The 16931-nt window shown below is 47.9% G+C and overlaps 1 protein-coding gene across 3 annotated transcripts; it reads left to right on the forward strand.

Annotated features, from left to right (window-relative positions):
* The first annotated feature begins 3264 nt into the window (after window positions 1-3264).
* PSMD4 (proteasome 26S subunit, non-ATPase 4) lies at window positions 3265-16643 on the forward strand. Of its 3 annotated transcripts, XM_025354865.1 has the most exons (11): window positions 3265-3373; window positions 11627-11767; window positions 13084-13198; window positions 13989-14075; window positions 14322-14390; window positions 14550-14765; window positions 15156-15264; window positions 15462-15593; window positions 15675-15742; window positions 16097-16138; window positions 16337-16643. In XM_025354865.1, the coding sequence occupies exons 1-11, from the start codon at window positions 3279-3281 to the stop codon at window positions 16505-16507; spliced, it is 1245 nt and encodes a 414-aa protein (XP_025210650.1). In that variant the 5' UTR covers window positions 3265-3278; the 3' UTR covers window positions 16508-16643. The 3 variants fall into 3 exon arrangements, with proteins under 3 accessions (XP_025210650.1, XP_025210657.1, XP_025210667.1); XM_025354872.1 differs by lacking the exon at window positions 16097-16138 and having other exon boundaries at window positions 15156-15273; XM_025354882.1 differs by lacking the exon at window positions 16097-16138.
* The last annotated feature ends 288 nt before the right edge of the window (window positions 16644-16931 follow it).

Here is a 16931-nt window from a genome sequence, read left to right on the forward strand (position 1 = left end):
AGACCAGGGAAATCAGTGAGAAGCGTGTCGGAGAACTCGCAGGACCCCCACCCCCCCCCCCACCCCCGCACCCTGGGAGCACAGCGAGACAAAAAAAAAAAAAAAAAAAAAAAAAACTCATAGGATAATAAAGTTGGAAATCATCATCTGGTCTGACATTTTACTCTTAAGCATGTCAATCTCAGCTATTCTGAAAAGTATTCAGAGATGAAGTCTCATTCTTTATTAGTTTTTCTTTTTTTCTTTTTTTGAGATGGAGTTTCACTCTTGTCGCCCAGGCTGGAGTACAATAGCACGATCTTGGCTCACTGCAACCTTCACCTCCCGTATTCAAGGGATTCTCCTGCTTCAGCCTCCAGAGTAGCTGGGACTATAGGCACCCGCCACAATGCCTGGCTAATTTTTGTATTTTTAGTAGGAAGGGGTTTCACCATGTTGGCCAATATCTTCTCGATCTCCTGAATTCGTGATCCATCTGCTTCGGCCTCCCAAAGTGCTGGGATTGTCCAGCCTTGGTTTTCTTTATTTTAGAGTCTTGTTCTATCACCCAGAGCAATCCCAGCTCACTGCAGCCTTTACCTTCTGGGCTCAGGCGACTGTCCTACCTTAACCTTTCAAGTAGCTGGGACTACAGGCCTGCACCATCACAAACAGCTAATTTTTGTATTTTTTTGTTGCAATGGGGGTATCCAGGCTGGTCTCAAACTCCCTACCTCAAGTGATCTGCCCACCTCGGCCTCTCAAAGTGCTGGTATTACAGGTGTGAGCCACCATGCCCAGCTGGCCTTTATTTTTCATTATGGAAATTTCCAAACCAAAAGTAGAGTAGTATGGTGAACCACTGTGTACACATAACCCAGCTTCAATAATTATCAACATAAAAGGCCAGTGTGGCCAGGTGCAGTGGCTCAAGCCTGTAATCCCAGCTTTCGGAGGCTGAGATGGGAGGCCCAGAGTTTGAGGTTGCAATGAGCTATATATGATTGCACCACTGCTGCACTCCAGCCCAGTGAGACCTTGTCTCTTTTGTTTTATTTAACACCCTGTCTCAAAAAACAAAACAATTTGTTTCTTCCAAAGGATTAAATCCCAAACTTCATATACTTTTTTTGTCTATGAATATAACATATAACCCTTAATAAAGATTCCTTTTATAATGGTGACAACTTTAACACTATTATCATGCCTAAAAAAATTATTTAATATCAAATATCCAGCTGATGTGATGGCTCACACCTGTAATCCCAACACTTTGAGACTTTTTTTTTTTTCAGAGATGGGGTCTCACTATATTGCCTATGCTGGTCTCGAACTCCTGCGCTCAGTTCATCCTCTCACATAAAAAAATTAAAAACAAATTAGCCGGGCTTGGTGGCATGCACCTATAGCCCCAGCTACTCAGGAGGCTGAGGCAGGAGGATTGCTTGAACCCTGGAGGTGGAGATTGCAGTGAGCCGAGATCAGGCCACTGCACTCCAGTCTGGGCGAAAGAGCAACACCCTGTCTCAAACAATAAAATTTTGTAGAGACGGAGTCTGGCTGTGTTATCCAGGCTGTTCTCAAACTCCTAGCCTGAGTTGATCCTCCTGCCTGGGCCTCCCAAAACGCTGGGATTATAAAACCTAAGCCATTGCATCAGGCCTTAAATGTAATTTTTGATTAACAAACCAAAATGGTTTAGTGGTTTGTTCTTTGGGAGATTAGTTAATATAATTGAGTTGTCAAATCTTTTCTGGGCTCTCTACTGGGCTTAGGGAATTGTAAAGATTAAGACACGTTGCTGGCCAGGTGTGGTGGCTCACGCCTGTAATCCCAGCACTTTGGGAAGCTGAGGCAGGTGGATCAACTGACGTCAAGAGATCGAAACCAGCCTGGCCAACATGGTGAAACCCTGTCTCTACTAAAAATACAAAATTAGCCGGTCATGGTGTCACGCCCCTGTAGTCCCAGCTACCTGGGAGGCTGAGGCGGGAGAATCGCTGGAACCCAGGAGGCAGAGGTTGCAGTGAGCCTAGATCGAGACACTCGAGACACTGCACTCTAGCCTGGGTGACAGAGTGAGACTCCTTCATCTCAAAAAAAAAAAGACACGTTGCCTACCCTTAAATGGGGGAGGAGATAAATATACAAATAAATTCAATTCAAAGGTATAAGGGCTTGTTGAATTAAAATTCTACAGGGAACTGAGGGCTGTAGAAAGTCATTAGTGATCTCTACTTTTTTTTTTTTTTCTGAGACGGAGTCTCACTCTGTCCCCCAGGCTGGAATGCAGTGGCCTGATCTCTGCTCACTGCAATTTCTGCCTCCCGGGTTCAAGCGATTCTCCTTCCTCAGCCTCCAGAGTAGCTGGGATTACAGGTGCCCGCCACTATGCCTGGCTAGTTTTTTTTTTTTTTTTAAGATGGGGTCTCACTCTGTTGCCCAGGCTTGAGTGCAGTGGTGCAATCTCGGCTCATTGCAATCTCCGTCTCCCGGGTTCAAGTAATTCTCCTGCCTCAGCCTCCCGAGCAGCTGGGATTACAGGCGTGCGCCACCATGCCCGGCTAATTTTTTGTATTTTTAGTAGATACAGGGTTTCACCACGCTGGTCAGGCTGGTCTCGAACCCCTGACTTCGTGATCCGCCCGCCTTGGCCTCCCAAAGTGCTAGAATAACAGGCGTGAGCCACCGCGCTCGGCCGATCCCGACACTTTTTTTTAAAATGACGAAGCTGGAACCGACACAGCACTTTCAAAGGTTCCTCCATAGCTCCTCTGAGATCCGGCCAGCGGGAAACCCCAACTGGGAACTGCAATGGCAGAGAAAGTAGAGGCTAGATCCTGTTGTGTTACCGCGATTCCCTTCAACTACCCACAAGAAGCCCATTTTGGGGCCGGGCGCGGTGGCTCAAGCCTGTAATCCCAGCACTTTGGGAGGCCGAGACGGGCGGATCACGAGGTCAGGAGATCGAGACCATCCTGGCTAACACAGTGAAACCCCGTCTCTACTAAAAAATCCAAAAAACTAGCCGGGCGAGGTGGCGGGCGTCTGTGTTCCAGCTACTTGGGAGCCTGAGGCAGGAGAATGGCGTAAACCCGGAAGGCGGAGCTTGCAGTGAGCTGAGATCCGGCCACTGTACTCCAGTCTGGGCCACAGAGCCAGACTCCTTCTCAAAAAAAAAAAAAAAAAAAAAAAAAGAAGCCCATTTGTTTGGCGGCGCCTACAACTCCCAGAACGCAACACGGGGGACGGAGGCGGAAGCTGCTGGCCAAGCCGAGGTCTGTGATTGGTGAAGAGCGATGGGCCAATTGGAGGAGTTGTTGTTAGGCCGTCCCGGAGAACCGGTCGGGAGGGAGGAAGGTGGCAAGATGGTGTTGGAAAGCACTATGGTGTGGTGAGGAGCTACCTCGGGGCAGGAGGGGCACAGCTGGGTCCCGGGCGCGTGTGGCGCCAAGGCAGGGCGGGCCTGGGGTGGGGGCCGGGAGCTCATGGGCGAGAGGCGGCCCTGGGCCCGGAGGTTAGGAGCCCGCTGGAGTCCCTGAGTCATCCCGGGGCCGTGGAGTGGCAGACAGTCCCTGGTTACCCCTCTCACCCCCAGGGGGACGGTCATTGACCGGTCATTCCTGCTGCCTTTCTCTGTTCTAGCGCCGTCTTCTCTAGAGCAGCCCGGGTCTGTCCTTAGCCACAGTTCTGCTTCTCCGACTCATCGTAATAGTTTTCTGCCCTCCTTTCTTCGCAAAATAATGTCTATTAGAAAAATAGATTATTAATCCCTTCCTCTCCCCATTCCCTCGTCTCTAACTTCATTACCTTTCCCTGTGTCATCTTCAAGGGTACCATTTACAGATTGCTTTTTATGTATCAGTCATTTTGTTTATCTCCCTTAAACCTCACAACCACACCTTAAGGTAAATTATCTCTCCGTTTTACGGTTCAGGATACCGAGTCTCAGCGATTTTGAGTGATTTGTCCAAAATCACACAGCTAGTTAAGTGGTGGAGTCAAGATTTAAACCCAGGGCTGTCTGACACAAAGGCTTTATCCGGTGAGGTAGCTGTCTTCGCCAGTCTCAGGCTTGGGCTGAGTACCTATTAGGAGTCACATTAGATGGGGAGGACATAAATTTTTGCAGGATTGCAAGAGTTCCTTCTACCTGTAATCATTGAATGTAATACAGAATAGTTGACGAACACAAATCACCAATTGGGTGAGACAGACACCTATGAGATTTCGTCTTTTTAGTTTTTTGGGGGAGCATAGCGTTGCCAGGTAACATACAGGATGCCCAGTGAAATTTGAATTTCAGATAAACGATGAATAATTTTTTTTGAGACGGTCTCGCTCTGTCGCCCGAACTGGAGTGCAGTGGCCCAATCCGGCTCACTGCAGCCTCCGCCTCCTGGGTTCAAGTGATTCTCAATGATTGAACTAATTTACACTTGCACCAACGGTATACCAGTGTTCTCTTTTCTCGCAACCTTGCCAGCTTCTTTTTTGACTTTTTAGGATAGCCATTCTGACTGGTGTTAGGTGGTATCTCATTGTGGTTTTGATTTATTTGCATTTCTCTAACGATCAGTGATACTGGGGTTTTTTTCATATGCTTTTGGCCGTATAGTATGTCTTTTGAAAAGTGGCCAGGCGCGGTGGCTCAGGTCTGTAATCCCAGCACTTTGGAAGGCCGAAGTGGGTGTATCACCTGAGGTCAGGAGTTCCTGACTAGCCTGGCCAACATGGTGAAACCCTGTTTCTACTAAAAATACAAAATTTAGCCAGGCGCGGTGGTGGGCGCCTGCAGTCCCAGCTACTTCGGAGGCTGAGGTGGGAGAATCATTTGAACCCCAGAGGTGGAGGTTGCAGTGAGCCGAGATGGTGCCACTGCACGCCAGCCTGGGCGACTGAGTGAGACTCCCTCTCAAATAAATACATAAATAAATAAAAATAAAGTATCTGATATCTGTTCATGTCCTTTGCCCACTTTTTTTTTTTTCTTTTTGAGATGGAGTTTTGCCCTTCTTGCCCAGATTGAGTGCAGTGGTGCCATCTCAGCTCACTGCAACCTCCGCCTCCTGGGTTCAAGTGATTCTCCTGCCTCAGCCTCCTGAGTAACTGGGATTACAGGTGTCCACCACCATGCCCAGCTAATTTTTTGTATTTTTAGTAGAGACGGGATTTCATCATGTTGGCCAGGCTGGTTTCAAACTCTTGAGCTCAGATGATCCACCCGACTCAGCCTCCCAAACTTCAGGGAATGCAGGTGTTGAGCCACCACGCCTGGCTCCTTTGCCCACTTTTTTTTTTTTTTTTTGTTCTTACTGCCCAGGCTGGAGTGCAATGGCACAGTCTTGGCTCACTGCAACCTTCGGCTCACTGCAACCTCCATCTCCCGGGTTCAAGCGATTCTCCTGCCTTAGCCTCCCAAGTAGCTGGAATTACAGGCATGTGCCACCATACCTAGCTAATTTTGTGTTTTTAGTAGAGACAGGGTTTCTCCATGTTGGTCAGGCTGGTCTCAAACTCCTGACCTCAGGTGATCCACCCGCCTCAGCCTCCCAAAGTGCTAGGATTACAGGCGTGAGCTACTGTGCCCGGCCCATCTTCCAGGATTTTTATAGTTTTGAGTTTTACAGTAAGTCTTTAATCCGTCTTCAGTTAATTTTTGTGTATGGTTTAAGAAAGGGGTCCATCTTCAATCTTCTGCATATGGCTAGCCAGTTATGCCAGCACCAGTTATTGAATAGGGACTCTTTCTCCTCACTGCTTTTGTCAGCTTTGTCCAAGAGCAGATGGTCATAGGTGTGCAGCCTTATTTCTAGACTCTCTATTCTGTCCCATTGGTTTCTGTGCCTGTTTTTGTACCAATACCGTGTGGTTTTGGTTATTGTAGTCCTGTAGTAGTAGTTTTAAGTTGGGTAAAGTTGCCTCCAGCTTTGTTCTTTTAGCTTAGGATTGCCTTGACTTTTCCGGCTCTTTGTTGGTTCCATATGAATTTTCAAATAGTTTTTTCTAGTTCTTTGAAGAATGTCCTTGGTAGTTTGATAGGAGTAGCATTGAATCTGTAAATTGCTTTGGGCAGTATGGCTTGTTTGTTTGTTTGTTTATTTATTTATTTATAAGACAGAGTTTTGCTCTGTCGCCCAGGCTGGAGTGCAGTGGTGTGATCTCAGCTCACTGCAACCTCCGCCTCCCAGGTTCAAGTGATTATTGTGCCTCAGCCTTCCAAGTAGCTAGGATTCCAGGCACCTGCCATTATACCTGGCTTATTTTTTGTATTTTTAGCAAAGATGGGGTTTGGCCATGTTGGCCGGGCTGGTCTTGAGCTCCTGGCCTCAAGTGATCTGCCCACCTCGGCCTCCCAAAGTGCTTGAATTATAGGTGTGAGCCACCATGCCTGGCAGTATGGCCATGTTAATGATACTGATTCTTCCTATTCATGAGCGTGGGATGTTTTTCCACTTGTTTGTATCTTCTTTATTTGAGCAGTATTTTGTAATTCTCATTGTAGAGATCTTTCATCTCCCTGGTTAGTTGTATTCCTAGGTTTGTTTTTTTTGTTTGTTTGTTTTGTTTGTTTTTCTGAGATGGAGTCTCGCTCTTGTTGCCCAGGCTGGAATGCAGTGGTGCTATCTCGGCTCACTGCAACCTCCGCCTCCCGGGTTCAAGGGATTCTCCTGTCCCAGCCTCCCGAGTAGCTGGGATTACAGGCGCCTGCCACCATGACCAGGTAATTTTTTTTCTGTATTTTTAGTAGAGATGCGGTTTCATCATATTGGTCAGGCTGATCTCGAACACCTGACCTCAGGTGATCTGCCCGCCTCAGCATCTCAGAGTGCTGACATTATAGGCGTGAGCCACCGCGTCCAGCCAAGGTATTTTATTATTTTTGTGGCAGTATGCACGTAGTTCTTTTTTTTTTTTTTTTTTTTGAGACCCAGTCTCGCTCTTGTTGCCCAGGCTGCAGTGCAATGGCGCGATCTTGGCTCACCGCAGCCTCCGCCTCCCAGGTTCAAGTGATTGTCCTGCCTCACCCTCCCTAGTAGCTGGGATTACAGGCATGTGCCACCATGCCCCGCTAATTTTGTATTTTTAGTAGAGACAGGGTTTCTCCATGTTGGTCAGACTGGTCTCGAACTCCTGACCTGGTGATCCGCCCTCCTCAGCCTTCCAAAGTGCTGGGGTTACAGGCGTGAGTCACCACTCCCGGCAGTATGCACACAGTTCTTGGCCCCATGTGGGGCATCATGGGGAACCTGCTGTTGATGTGACTGCCCTACGCATGTGCCATTGTATTACCCTTTTTGAGTGTGCTTTTTTTTTTTTTTTTTTTTTGAGACGGAGTCTCGCTCTGTCGCCCAGGCTGGAGTGCAGTGGCGCGATCTCGGCTCACTGCAAGCTCCGCCTCCTGGGTTCACGCCATTCTCCTGCCTCAGCCTCCCGAGTAGCTGGGACTACAGGCGCCCACAACCGCGCCCGGCTAATTTTTTGTATTTTTAGTAGAGACGGGGTTTCACCGTGGTCTCGATCTCCTGACCTTGTGATCCGTCCGCCTCGGCCTCCCAAAGTGCTGGGATTACAGGCGTGAGCCACCGCGCCCGGCAAGTGTGCTTTTTTTTTTTTTTTGGGAGACAGGGTCTCATTCTGTTACCTAGGGTGGAGTGCAGTGGTGTGATCTTGGCTCACTGCAGCCTCGACCTCCAGGGCTCAATTGATCCTCCTGCCTCAGCCTCCTGAATAGCTGGGGCTATAGGCACACACCACCATGCTCAGCTAATTTTTGTATTTTTTGTAGAGATGGGGTTTTGCCATATTGATCAGGCTGGTCTTGAACTCTTGGGCGGCTCAGGAGAGCCTCCCTCCTTGGCCTCCCTAAGTGCTGGGATTATAGGCATGAGCCATCACACCCAGCCTGTATTCTCTTTTAAAATAAAGGTTTTGGCGGTAATCCCAGCTACTTAGGAGGCTGAGGCAGGAGGAGGGGTTAAGCCCAGGAGTTTGAGGCTACAGTGAGCTGTGATTTCACCACTGCTTTCCAGCCGGGGTGACAGAGCAAGATCCTGTCTCAAAAAATATGTGAAATGGCCAGGTGCGGTGGCTCACACCTGTAATCCCAGCACTTTGACAGGCTGAGGCGGGCAGATCATCTGAGGTCAGGAGCTCAAAACCAACCTGGCCAACATGGTGAAACCCTGTCTCTACTGAAAATACAAAAATTAGCCCGTGTGGTGATGCATATCTGTGGTCCCAGCTGCTCGGGAGGTTGAGGTGGGAAGATCTATTGAGCCTGGGAGGTTGAGGCTACAGTGAGCTATGACTGTGTTTGAACCTGTGCCTGCGCTTGAAACTGTGCCTCAACACTATCCTAGACAGGTTGAGTATTCCCTATCTGAAATGGCTAGGACTAGATGTGTTTCAGATTTTGGATTTTTGTCAGATTTTGGAATATTTACATTATACTTAACCAGGGGAGTATTCCTAATCTGGAGGTCTGAAGTGCTCCAGTGATAGTTTCCTTTTTTTTTTTTTTTTTGAGACGGAGTCTCGCTCTGTCGCCCAGGCTGGAGTGCAGTGGCCGGATCTCAGCTCACTGCAAGCTCCGCCTCCCGGGTTCACGCCATTCTGCTGCCTCAGCCTCCCGAGTAGCTGGGACTACAGGCGCCTGCCACCTCGCCCGGCTAGTTTTTTTTTTTTTTTTGTATTTTTTAGTAGAGACAGGGTTTCACCGTGTCAGCCAGGATGGTCTCGATCTCCTGACCTCGTGGTCCGCCCGTCTCGGCCTCCCAAAGTGCTGGGATTACAGGCTTGAGCCACCGCGCCCGGCCGATAATTTCCTTTGAACATCATGTCAGCATTCAAAAACTTTCTGATTTGGGGCATTTTGGATCTCAATCGTTTCTGATTAGGTGTACTCAACCTGTATTCCCTTTTCTATTAATACTTGTTTTCTAGTACCTTCTTAATTACCTCTCTTTACCATTTTTGATTTATTGCCAGACAAAGCATACTAAAGAAAAAAAATGACACAAGCTCATATTTTTCTTGCCAATAGAAATGAGATGTCTTGGCCAGGTGCCGTGGCTCACACCTATAATCCCAGCACTTTGGGAGGCCAAGGCAGGAGGACTGCATGAGTCTAGGACTTTGTGACTAGCCTGGGCAACAAAGTGAGACTCTATCTCTGTAAAATGAAAAATAAATGAAAATTTTTTTTTTGTAGAGACCGGGTCTCCCTGTGTTGTCCAGGCTGTTCTTCAACTCCTGGGCTCAAGCGATTCTCCCTTCTCGGCCTCCCAAAGTGCTGGGATTACAGACGTGAGCCACCATGCCCAGCCTAAAAAATAGATAAAATTTTAAAAAGAAGAAATGAAGGCCAGGTGCAGTGGCTCACACCTGTAATCCCAGTACTTTGGTAGGTTGACATGGGTGGATCATCTAAGGTCGGGAGTTCGAGACCAGCCTGACCAACATGGAGAAACCCTGCGTCTACTAAAAATACAAAATTAGCGGGGCGTGGTAGTGCATGCCTGTTATCCCAGCTACTTGGGAGGCTGAGGGAGGAGAATTGCTTGAACCTCGGAGGCGGAGGTTGCGGTGAGCCAAGATTGTGCCATTGCACTCCAGCCTGGGCAACAAGAGCGAAACTCTGTCTCAAAAAAGAAAGAAAGAAAAAAAAAGAAAGAAATGAGGTATCTCATTTAGGGCACTGCTTCCGTCCGTTAGCACAGGTAGAACCTTAACTATTAGAGCTCTTAGGGACCTCAGAGGTCATCAAGAATTGATCCTTATAGGAGCTTATATAACTGCATCACTTACCTGCCTTCTTTTGGTCTTTGAGAAACTCGAGATTATATTTCACATTATCTGGATGCTTTTAGATCATGAAAAGTTGCAGGGATCTAAGGTGAGACTTCAGATCCACAAAACCTCATTTTTACCATTCAGTTCAGTTGTCGAAGCTGTTAAGCATTTAATGAGGATTGGATTGTACTTTTCTGCATTCAGTGCTGCCAAGTGTGTGTTATTTTATAGACTTTTTTTTTTTAGGTAGTGGCACGATTTCAGCTCAGTGCAACCTCCACCTCTCGGGTTCAAGTGATTCTTCTGCCTCAGTTACCCAAGTAGCTGGGATTACAGGCGCCCGCCACCACCCCTGGCTAATTTTTATATTTTTTAGTAGAGATGGAGTTTCACCATGTTTGCCAGTGTGGTCTCAAACTCCTGAGCTCAAGTGATCTGCCCGCCTCAGCCCCGCAAAGTGCTGGGATTACAGGTGTGAGCCACCACGCCTGGCCCTATTTTCTAGATTTTTTTTTTTTTTTTTTGGCGGAGTCTCACTTTGTCGCCCAGGCTGGAGTGCAGTGGCGTGATCTCAACTCACTGCAACCTTGGCCTCCCGGGTTCAAGCAATTCTCCTGCCTCAGCCTCCTGAGTAGCTGGGACTACAAGTGTGTACCACCACGCCTCGCTAATTATTGTATTTTTAGTAGAGACGGGGTTTCATGATGTTAGCCAACACTGGACTCGAACTCCTGACTTCAAGTGATACACCTGCCTCCACCTCCCAAAGTGCTGGGATTGCAGGCATAAGCCACCATGCCCAGCCTATTTTATAGATTTTTTTTTTTCTTTTTTTTTTTTGAGACGAAGTTTTGCTTTTGTTGCCCAGGCTACAGTGCAATGGCGTGATCACCACAACCTCCACCTCCTGGGTTCAGGTGATTCTCCTGTCTCAGCCTCCCAAGTAGGTGGGATTACAGGCATGTGCCACCATGCCCAGCTAATTTTTAATTTTTAGTAGAGACAGGGTTTCTACATGTTGGTCAGGCTGGTCTCGAACTCCTGACCTCAGGTGATCTGCCCGCCTCGGCCTCCCAAAGTGCTGGGATTACAGACGTGAGCCACCACGCCCAGCTATAGATATTTTTAAGTTACCTTCTTCATTTCTTGTATTTGGATTATTGCCATTTAATGGGAGGGTTAAATTATTTATCCATGACAAAGCTTAGTAGCACTTAAGTGCAGCTTATAAGAAGGTGCTGTGGTTCATCAGTAGATCACCACCTTTGGAGCTCATCAGAATCACTTTGTAAAGATTTAAAAATTTTTTTGGCTGGGCACAGGTGAAACAGGTGATTATCTGAAACACAGATAACAGGTGGTTTACACGTGTTATCCCAGCGCTTGGGGAGGTAGAGGCAGGAGGATCACTTGAGCTCAGAAGTTCAAGACCAGCTTGGGCAACATATTTAGACCCCTGTCTCTACAAAACAATTTAAAAGGTAGCTGGGCGTGGTGGCTCGCACCTATAATCCCAGCTACTTGGGAGGCTGAGGTGAGAGGATCACTTGAGCCCAGGAGGTGGACGCTGCAGTGAGCCATGAGTGCACCACTCTACTCCACCTGAGTGACAGAGCAAGACCCTGCCTCAAAAAAAAAAAAAAAAAAAAAAAAAAAATCCTCATTGGTTATTCTGAGTCAATAAATGTGGGCTAAGGCTTGATCATCTGTATATTTAAAAAAGGAAAAAAAAGCTACAGGTGATTCTATGAAGACTGAGAGCTGTTGCTATAGGGGGCCCCTGGAACTGGAGAGAAGGTTTTGGAGAACTTCTACATTTCTTCTCTCTTGTCCTTCAACCCTAATCTGGCAGTGTGGACAACAGTGAGTATATGCGGAATGGAGACTTCTTACCCACCCGGCTGCAGGCCCAGCAGGACGCTGTCAACATAGTTTGTCATTCAAAGACCCGCAGCAACCCCGAGAACAACGTGGGCCTTATCACACTGGCTAAGTATGGGGGACAGAGGAGGAGGGGACTCAGTAGGTGGGTGGTTGTTACATGCTACTCTTCTGTAGATTCCTTGAGGCTGCTTTTGCCCATCACCTTCCTAGATTGCCTTCTTCACTTTTTAGTGTAAATGTTAATAGCAACTTGTTTTTTGTATTAACCTGCTCGGTTTAATTTAATACAGTACAGAAGCTAAATCTCCTGGGGTGAAATTTCTGTTTCTTTTTATTGTTTGTTGGGCAGGGCTAGGGTAAGGGGTGAAATTTCATAATATATTTTAAAGTCAGTGAAAAGTGATTTTGGGCTGGGCGCAGTGGCTCACGCTTGTAATCCCAGGAGTTTGAGACCAGCCTGGGTAACAGGGCAAAACCCTGTCTCTACTAAAAATACAAAAATTAGCCAGGCGTGGTGGTGGGTACCTGTAATCTCAGCTACTCAGGAGCCTGAGGCAGGAGAATCGCTTGAACCCGGGAGGCGGAGGTTGCGTGAGCCAAGATCATACCACTGCACACCAGCGTGGGTGACAGAATGAGACTCTATCTCAAAAAAAAAAAAAAAGAGAAAAAGAAATTTTTGGATCAGAGCCCCTAGGCATATATCACACATCCTTTTACCCTAAAAGTGTTTTGTTTTAGGAACTGATAATTCTTAAATGAGTAGCCTCCCACTCCAGTGTACATAGTGTTAGCTGGGAAAATGGGTCTGGAGGTGGAGAAGACAGGAGAGATACAAAGTAGCATCGTTATTTTGGTGGATTCTCAGGGCCCTGTGAGCCTTTAAAAGGAGTTAGGGGAAAACATTTGGAAGTAGAGGGCAGGTTTCTTACAAAGCCAACCACTTAATTATTTCTGTGCTTGGTTTCCATTAAATACTAGATACTTGATTAAGAAGAATAGAGGCCAAGCACAGTGGCTCACACCTGTAATCCCTGCATTCTGGGAGGCCAAGGCAGACGGATCACTTGAGGTCAGGAGTTCGAGACCAGCCTGGCCAACATGGCAAAACCCTGTCTCTACTAAAAATACAAAAATTAGCCGGGCATGGTGGTGCACATCTGTAATCTGAGCTATTCAGGAGACTGAGGCAGGAGAATCCCTTGAACCCAGGAGGCGGAGATTGCAGTGAGCCAAGATTGTGCCACTGCACTCCAGCCTGGGTGACAGAGCAAGACTTTGTCTCAAAAAATAAAAAAGAAGAATAGAGATTACAGTTAGAACAGAAATAGTGGTTATTATCCAGGTCTTTAAAGAAAACTCAGACACGGTTTAGAGGTAGTTGTGCTGACCTGAACTCACTGAAATGCTTTTCCTACATCCCAGTGACTGTGAAGTGCTGACCACACTCACCCCAGACACTGGCCGTATCCTGTCCAAGCTGCACACTGTCCAACCCAAGGGCAAGATCACCTTCTGCACTGGTATCCGCGTGGCCCATGTGAGTCCTACTGGGTTCTCTGGACTGTTTCTCCCTGCTCTGAGGTCCTGCCTCCATCATACTTATTTTTCTCCCCTGGATTCCTGAGCTAGGACCAGAGCAAGAGAAAGTTAACTTGGCATAGAAAGGATATGGGGGATGAGTCAAGGGTAGTTGAGGGTTGTAAGGGGAAAAATCCCTAGAATTGAGAATTAAGGTTGGGTGTGGTAGCTCACGCCTGTAATCCCAGCAGTTTGGGAGGCCAAGGGAGGAGGATTGCTGAAGGCCAGCAGTTTAAGACCTGGCACATAGCGAGACCGTGTTTCTTTTTTTTTTTTTTTTTTTTAAAAAAAAAAGGCTGGGTGCAGTGGCTCACACCTGTAATCCCAGCACTTTGGGAGGGTCACCTGAGGTCAGGAGTTCGAGACCAGTCTGCCCAACGTGGTAAAACTCCATCTTTACTAAAAATATAAAAATTGGCCAGTACTCGGGAGGCTGAGGCAGGATAATCGCTGGAACCCAGGAGGTGGAGGTTGCAGTGAGCCGAGATCGTGCCACTGCACTCCAGCCTGGGTGACAGAGCGAGACTCCATCTCAAAAAAAAAAAAAAAAAGGAGAATTAACCTCCCTTCTTTATGCACAGAGAGTCATAGCAAAAAGGGAGGAATTGGGGGTGTTAAATCTTGTGTGAGCGTGATGGTAGATGGTATACTTGAGGTACAAAGAAACTAAGAAAACGGAACCGAGTGACAGAGGAAAGAGCTGAGTGATTTCTCTGGTTGACTCTGAGAACTTCCTCTCCCTTTACAAGCTGGCTCTGAAGCACCGACAGGGCAAGAATCACAAGATGCGCATCATTGCCTTTGTGGGAAGCCCGGTGGAGGACAATGAGAAGGATGTGAGTCCAAGTGGCAGCTGGGGAATGTGGGCAGCCAGTGTTTGGGACTGAGGTCTTTCATCCCTCAGGAGAACCTGGCAGAGGCATCAGGCTCGTGACTTTGGGGAAAGGTGAATGTGGAGAATTCAGTTTTTCTATTGTAGGACCTTGGGGAGGTCAGTAGAGTTCTGTATGCTTTTATGCGGCAGGTCCTTTCCCCCCTCGAGTATGGAACAGATTTCTTGATTTTTCTCCCCTTCTTCCCAGCTGGTGAAACTGGCTAAACGCCTCAAGAAGGAGAAAGTAAATGTTGACATTATCAATTTTGGGGAAGAGGTGAGTAGGGACTGATTGGAGGGCATTGGCTTAATTTGGTTATAAACAGAATGGTCCTTAACCCTGAGGAGTGTGGGCACTGTAGCAGAGTAGTATGGAAATGGCAAAGAACAGGGAGCAAGGCCTGAAGGAGGGCGTCCTGTGTTCTTTCCTCACCAGGAGGTGAACACAGAAAAGCTGACAGCCTTTGTAAACACGTTGAATGGCAAAGATGGAACTGGTTCTCATCTGGTGACAGTGCCTCCTGGGCCCAGCTTGGCTGATGCTCTCATCAGTTCTCCGATTTTGGCTGGCGAAGGTGGTGCCATGCTGGGTCTTGGTGCCAGTGACTTTGAATTTGGAGTAGATCCCAGTGCTGATCCTGAGCTGGCCTTGGTGAGCAAATGTTGACCCCAGGTAGAGCCCAAAGGCCCTTTTTTGTTCTTTTCTGGCACACACCTCACAGAGCTTCTACCGGGCTGAACAGTCCTAGAGACTCCCAGTAACTCATATTCCAAGACCTCCTTTTGCCCCCTCTTCCCTATACTTCTGTCTGATCTCTAGGAGCACTAATGTCAGACTCTTTCTTTTTCACTCCCCCTGATGAAAACCAAGGCTTCTCCCAAGTCCTTTTTAATCCCATACCACTGCTTATCCCTCCAGCTTCTCTGTGTGATAAACCAGAAGCTGCCCCTTTATGTTCCTTTCCTACACCCCAACTAACTTTCCCAGCTCCCTGTAGGAGTGAGGGCAGGGGAGCCCTGATTGTGCCCTGCTGTTCATCAGGCCCTTCGTGTATCAATGGAAGAGCAGCGGCAGCGGCAGGAGGAGGAGGCCCGGCGGGCAGCTGCAGCTTCTGCTGCTGAGGCCGGGATTGCTACGACTGGGACTGAAGGTGAAAGAGGTGGAATCTGAAGTCCTGGGACTGTGGGATGCTAAACATTGAAAGCTGGGTGTAGGCACTGCAGGGAGAGTGTGGAGGTCTGACAGAGTAGGAATATGTGGGAGGGCCGGGCTAGGGGAATGGCTTTGGAGGCTGGCCTGTGTGGATATGGCATCAATTCTACCCTGCTCCTCTTTTCCTTTTCCCAGACTCAGATGATGCCCTGCTGAAGATGACCATCAGCCAGCAAGAGTTTGGCCGCACTGGGCTTCCTGACCTAAGCAGTATGACTGAGGAAGAGCAGATTGCTTATGCCATGCAGATGTCCCTGCAGGGAGCAGGTGAGCCAGAGCCTGGGTGGTGCCTAGGCAGAGGGCTGGGATGAAGAAGGGTAACTGAACAGAGTGACCTCTCTTCCTCAGAGTTTGGCCAGGCGGAATCAGCAGACATTGATGCCAGCTCAGCCATGGACACATCTGAGCCAGCCAAGGTGAGACCCAAACCTGCCCCCGCGTCAGGTTTAAAGTCCTTGAATTTAGATCCTCATCCCTCTGAGGCTGGGAGCATTTCTACCATAGCTAAGTCCTTTGAGGAGCAGAGGGAAACACATGGATATGCATTTCTTACATGTAAACCTTGCTAAGGTAGCAATGCTAGTGGTCAAAGTTGGAGAAGTGTCCTCATGTTCTGTAATTTTCCTTCCTTGCTGGTGGGAGCAGCCTGGGCAGTTCTCTAGGATGTCTACCCAGGAGGGAGAAAAGAAGGTCTGGGAAAAAGAAAAAGGAGAACTGGGTGTCTTGAGAGCAGGAAACCTCAGTGTGATGGAATCTGTTTTTCTCCTCAGAGCTCAATTAACAGAGTTCTCAACAGGCGCCTCCTCTATTTGGTCAGTAATAACTGTTTGCATTCATGCCATAGAAAGGATTTTGCTGATTTGTCCTTTCCTTACCTTGGCCAGAGGTGCCCGAATCCCCACACAGTCAGAAGGCAGGGGAGCCCCGGCAGCGGCATGCTCCTGTCCTTCACACCTGCTTACTCCCTGCTGCTCCACACCCTCCCCTTAGCTCACACTGCCTGTTTGCAGGAGGAGGATGATTACGACGTGATGCAGGACCCCGAGTTCCTTCAGAGTGTCCTAGAGAACCTCCCAGGTGTGGATCCCAACAATGAAGCCATTCGAAATGCTATGGGCTCCCTGGCCTCCCAGGCCACCAAGGACGGCAAGAAGGACAAGAAAGAGGAAGACAAGAAGTGAGACTGGAGGGAAAGGGTAGCTGAGCCTGCTCAGGGGACTGCATGGGAAGCACGGAATATAGGGTTAGATGTGTGTTATCTGTAACCATTACAGCCTAAATAAAGCTTGGCAACTTTTTTTCCTTTCTTGCTTCAAATAGTGATGGTGTTGAGTGTGAGAGAGAGGAGGAGCACCTGGCCTAAAGAAGAGCCTTCCTTGTTGAGTTCTCCATGTCTCTCTTTCCACCTGTCTGGGCCTCCTAATGTGCCGGGATTACAGGCCCAGGAGCCATGTTTCCATTTCTAATGAACGAAGACCTTGTTTAAACCACCTTCTTGCCAATAACTTTTACTCTGCACTCTGACACAGCTGAACCCCAAGTGTGGAATGGTATTCAACCTTTTCAGTTTTTTCATGTGTACTTCTTTTTTTTTTTTTTTTTTTT

Source organism: Theropithecus gelada, chromosome 1, assembly GCF_003255815.1.
Source record: "Theropithecus gelada isolate Dixy chromosome 1, Tgel_1.0, whole genome shotgun sequence".
NCBI lineage: Eukaryota > Metazoa > Chordata > Mammalia > Primates > Cercopithecidae > Theropithecus > Theropithecus gelada.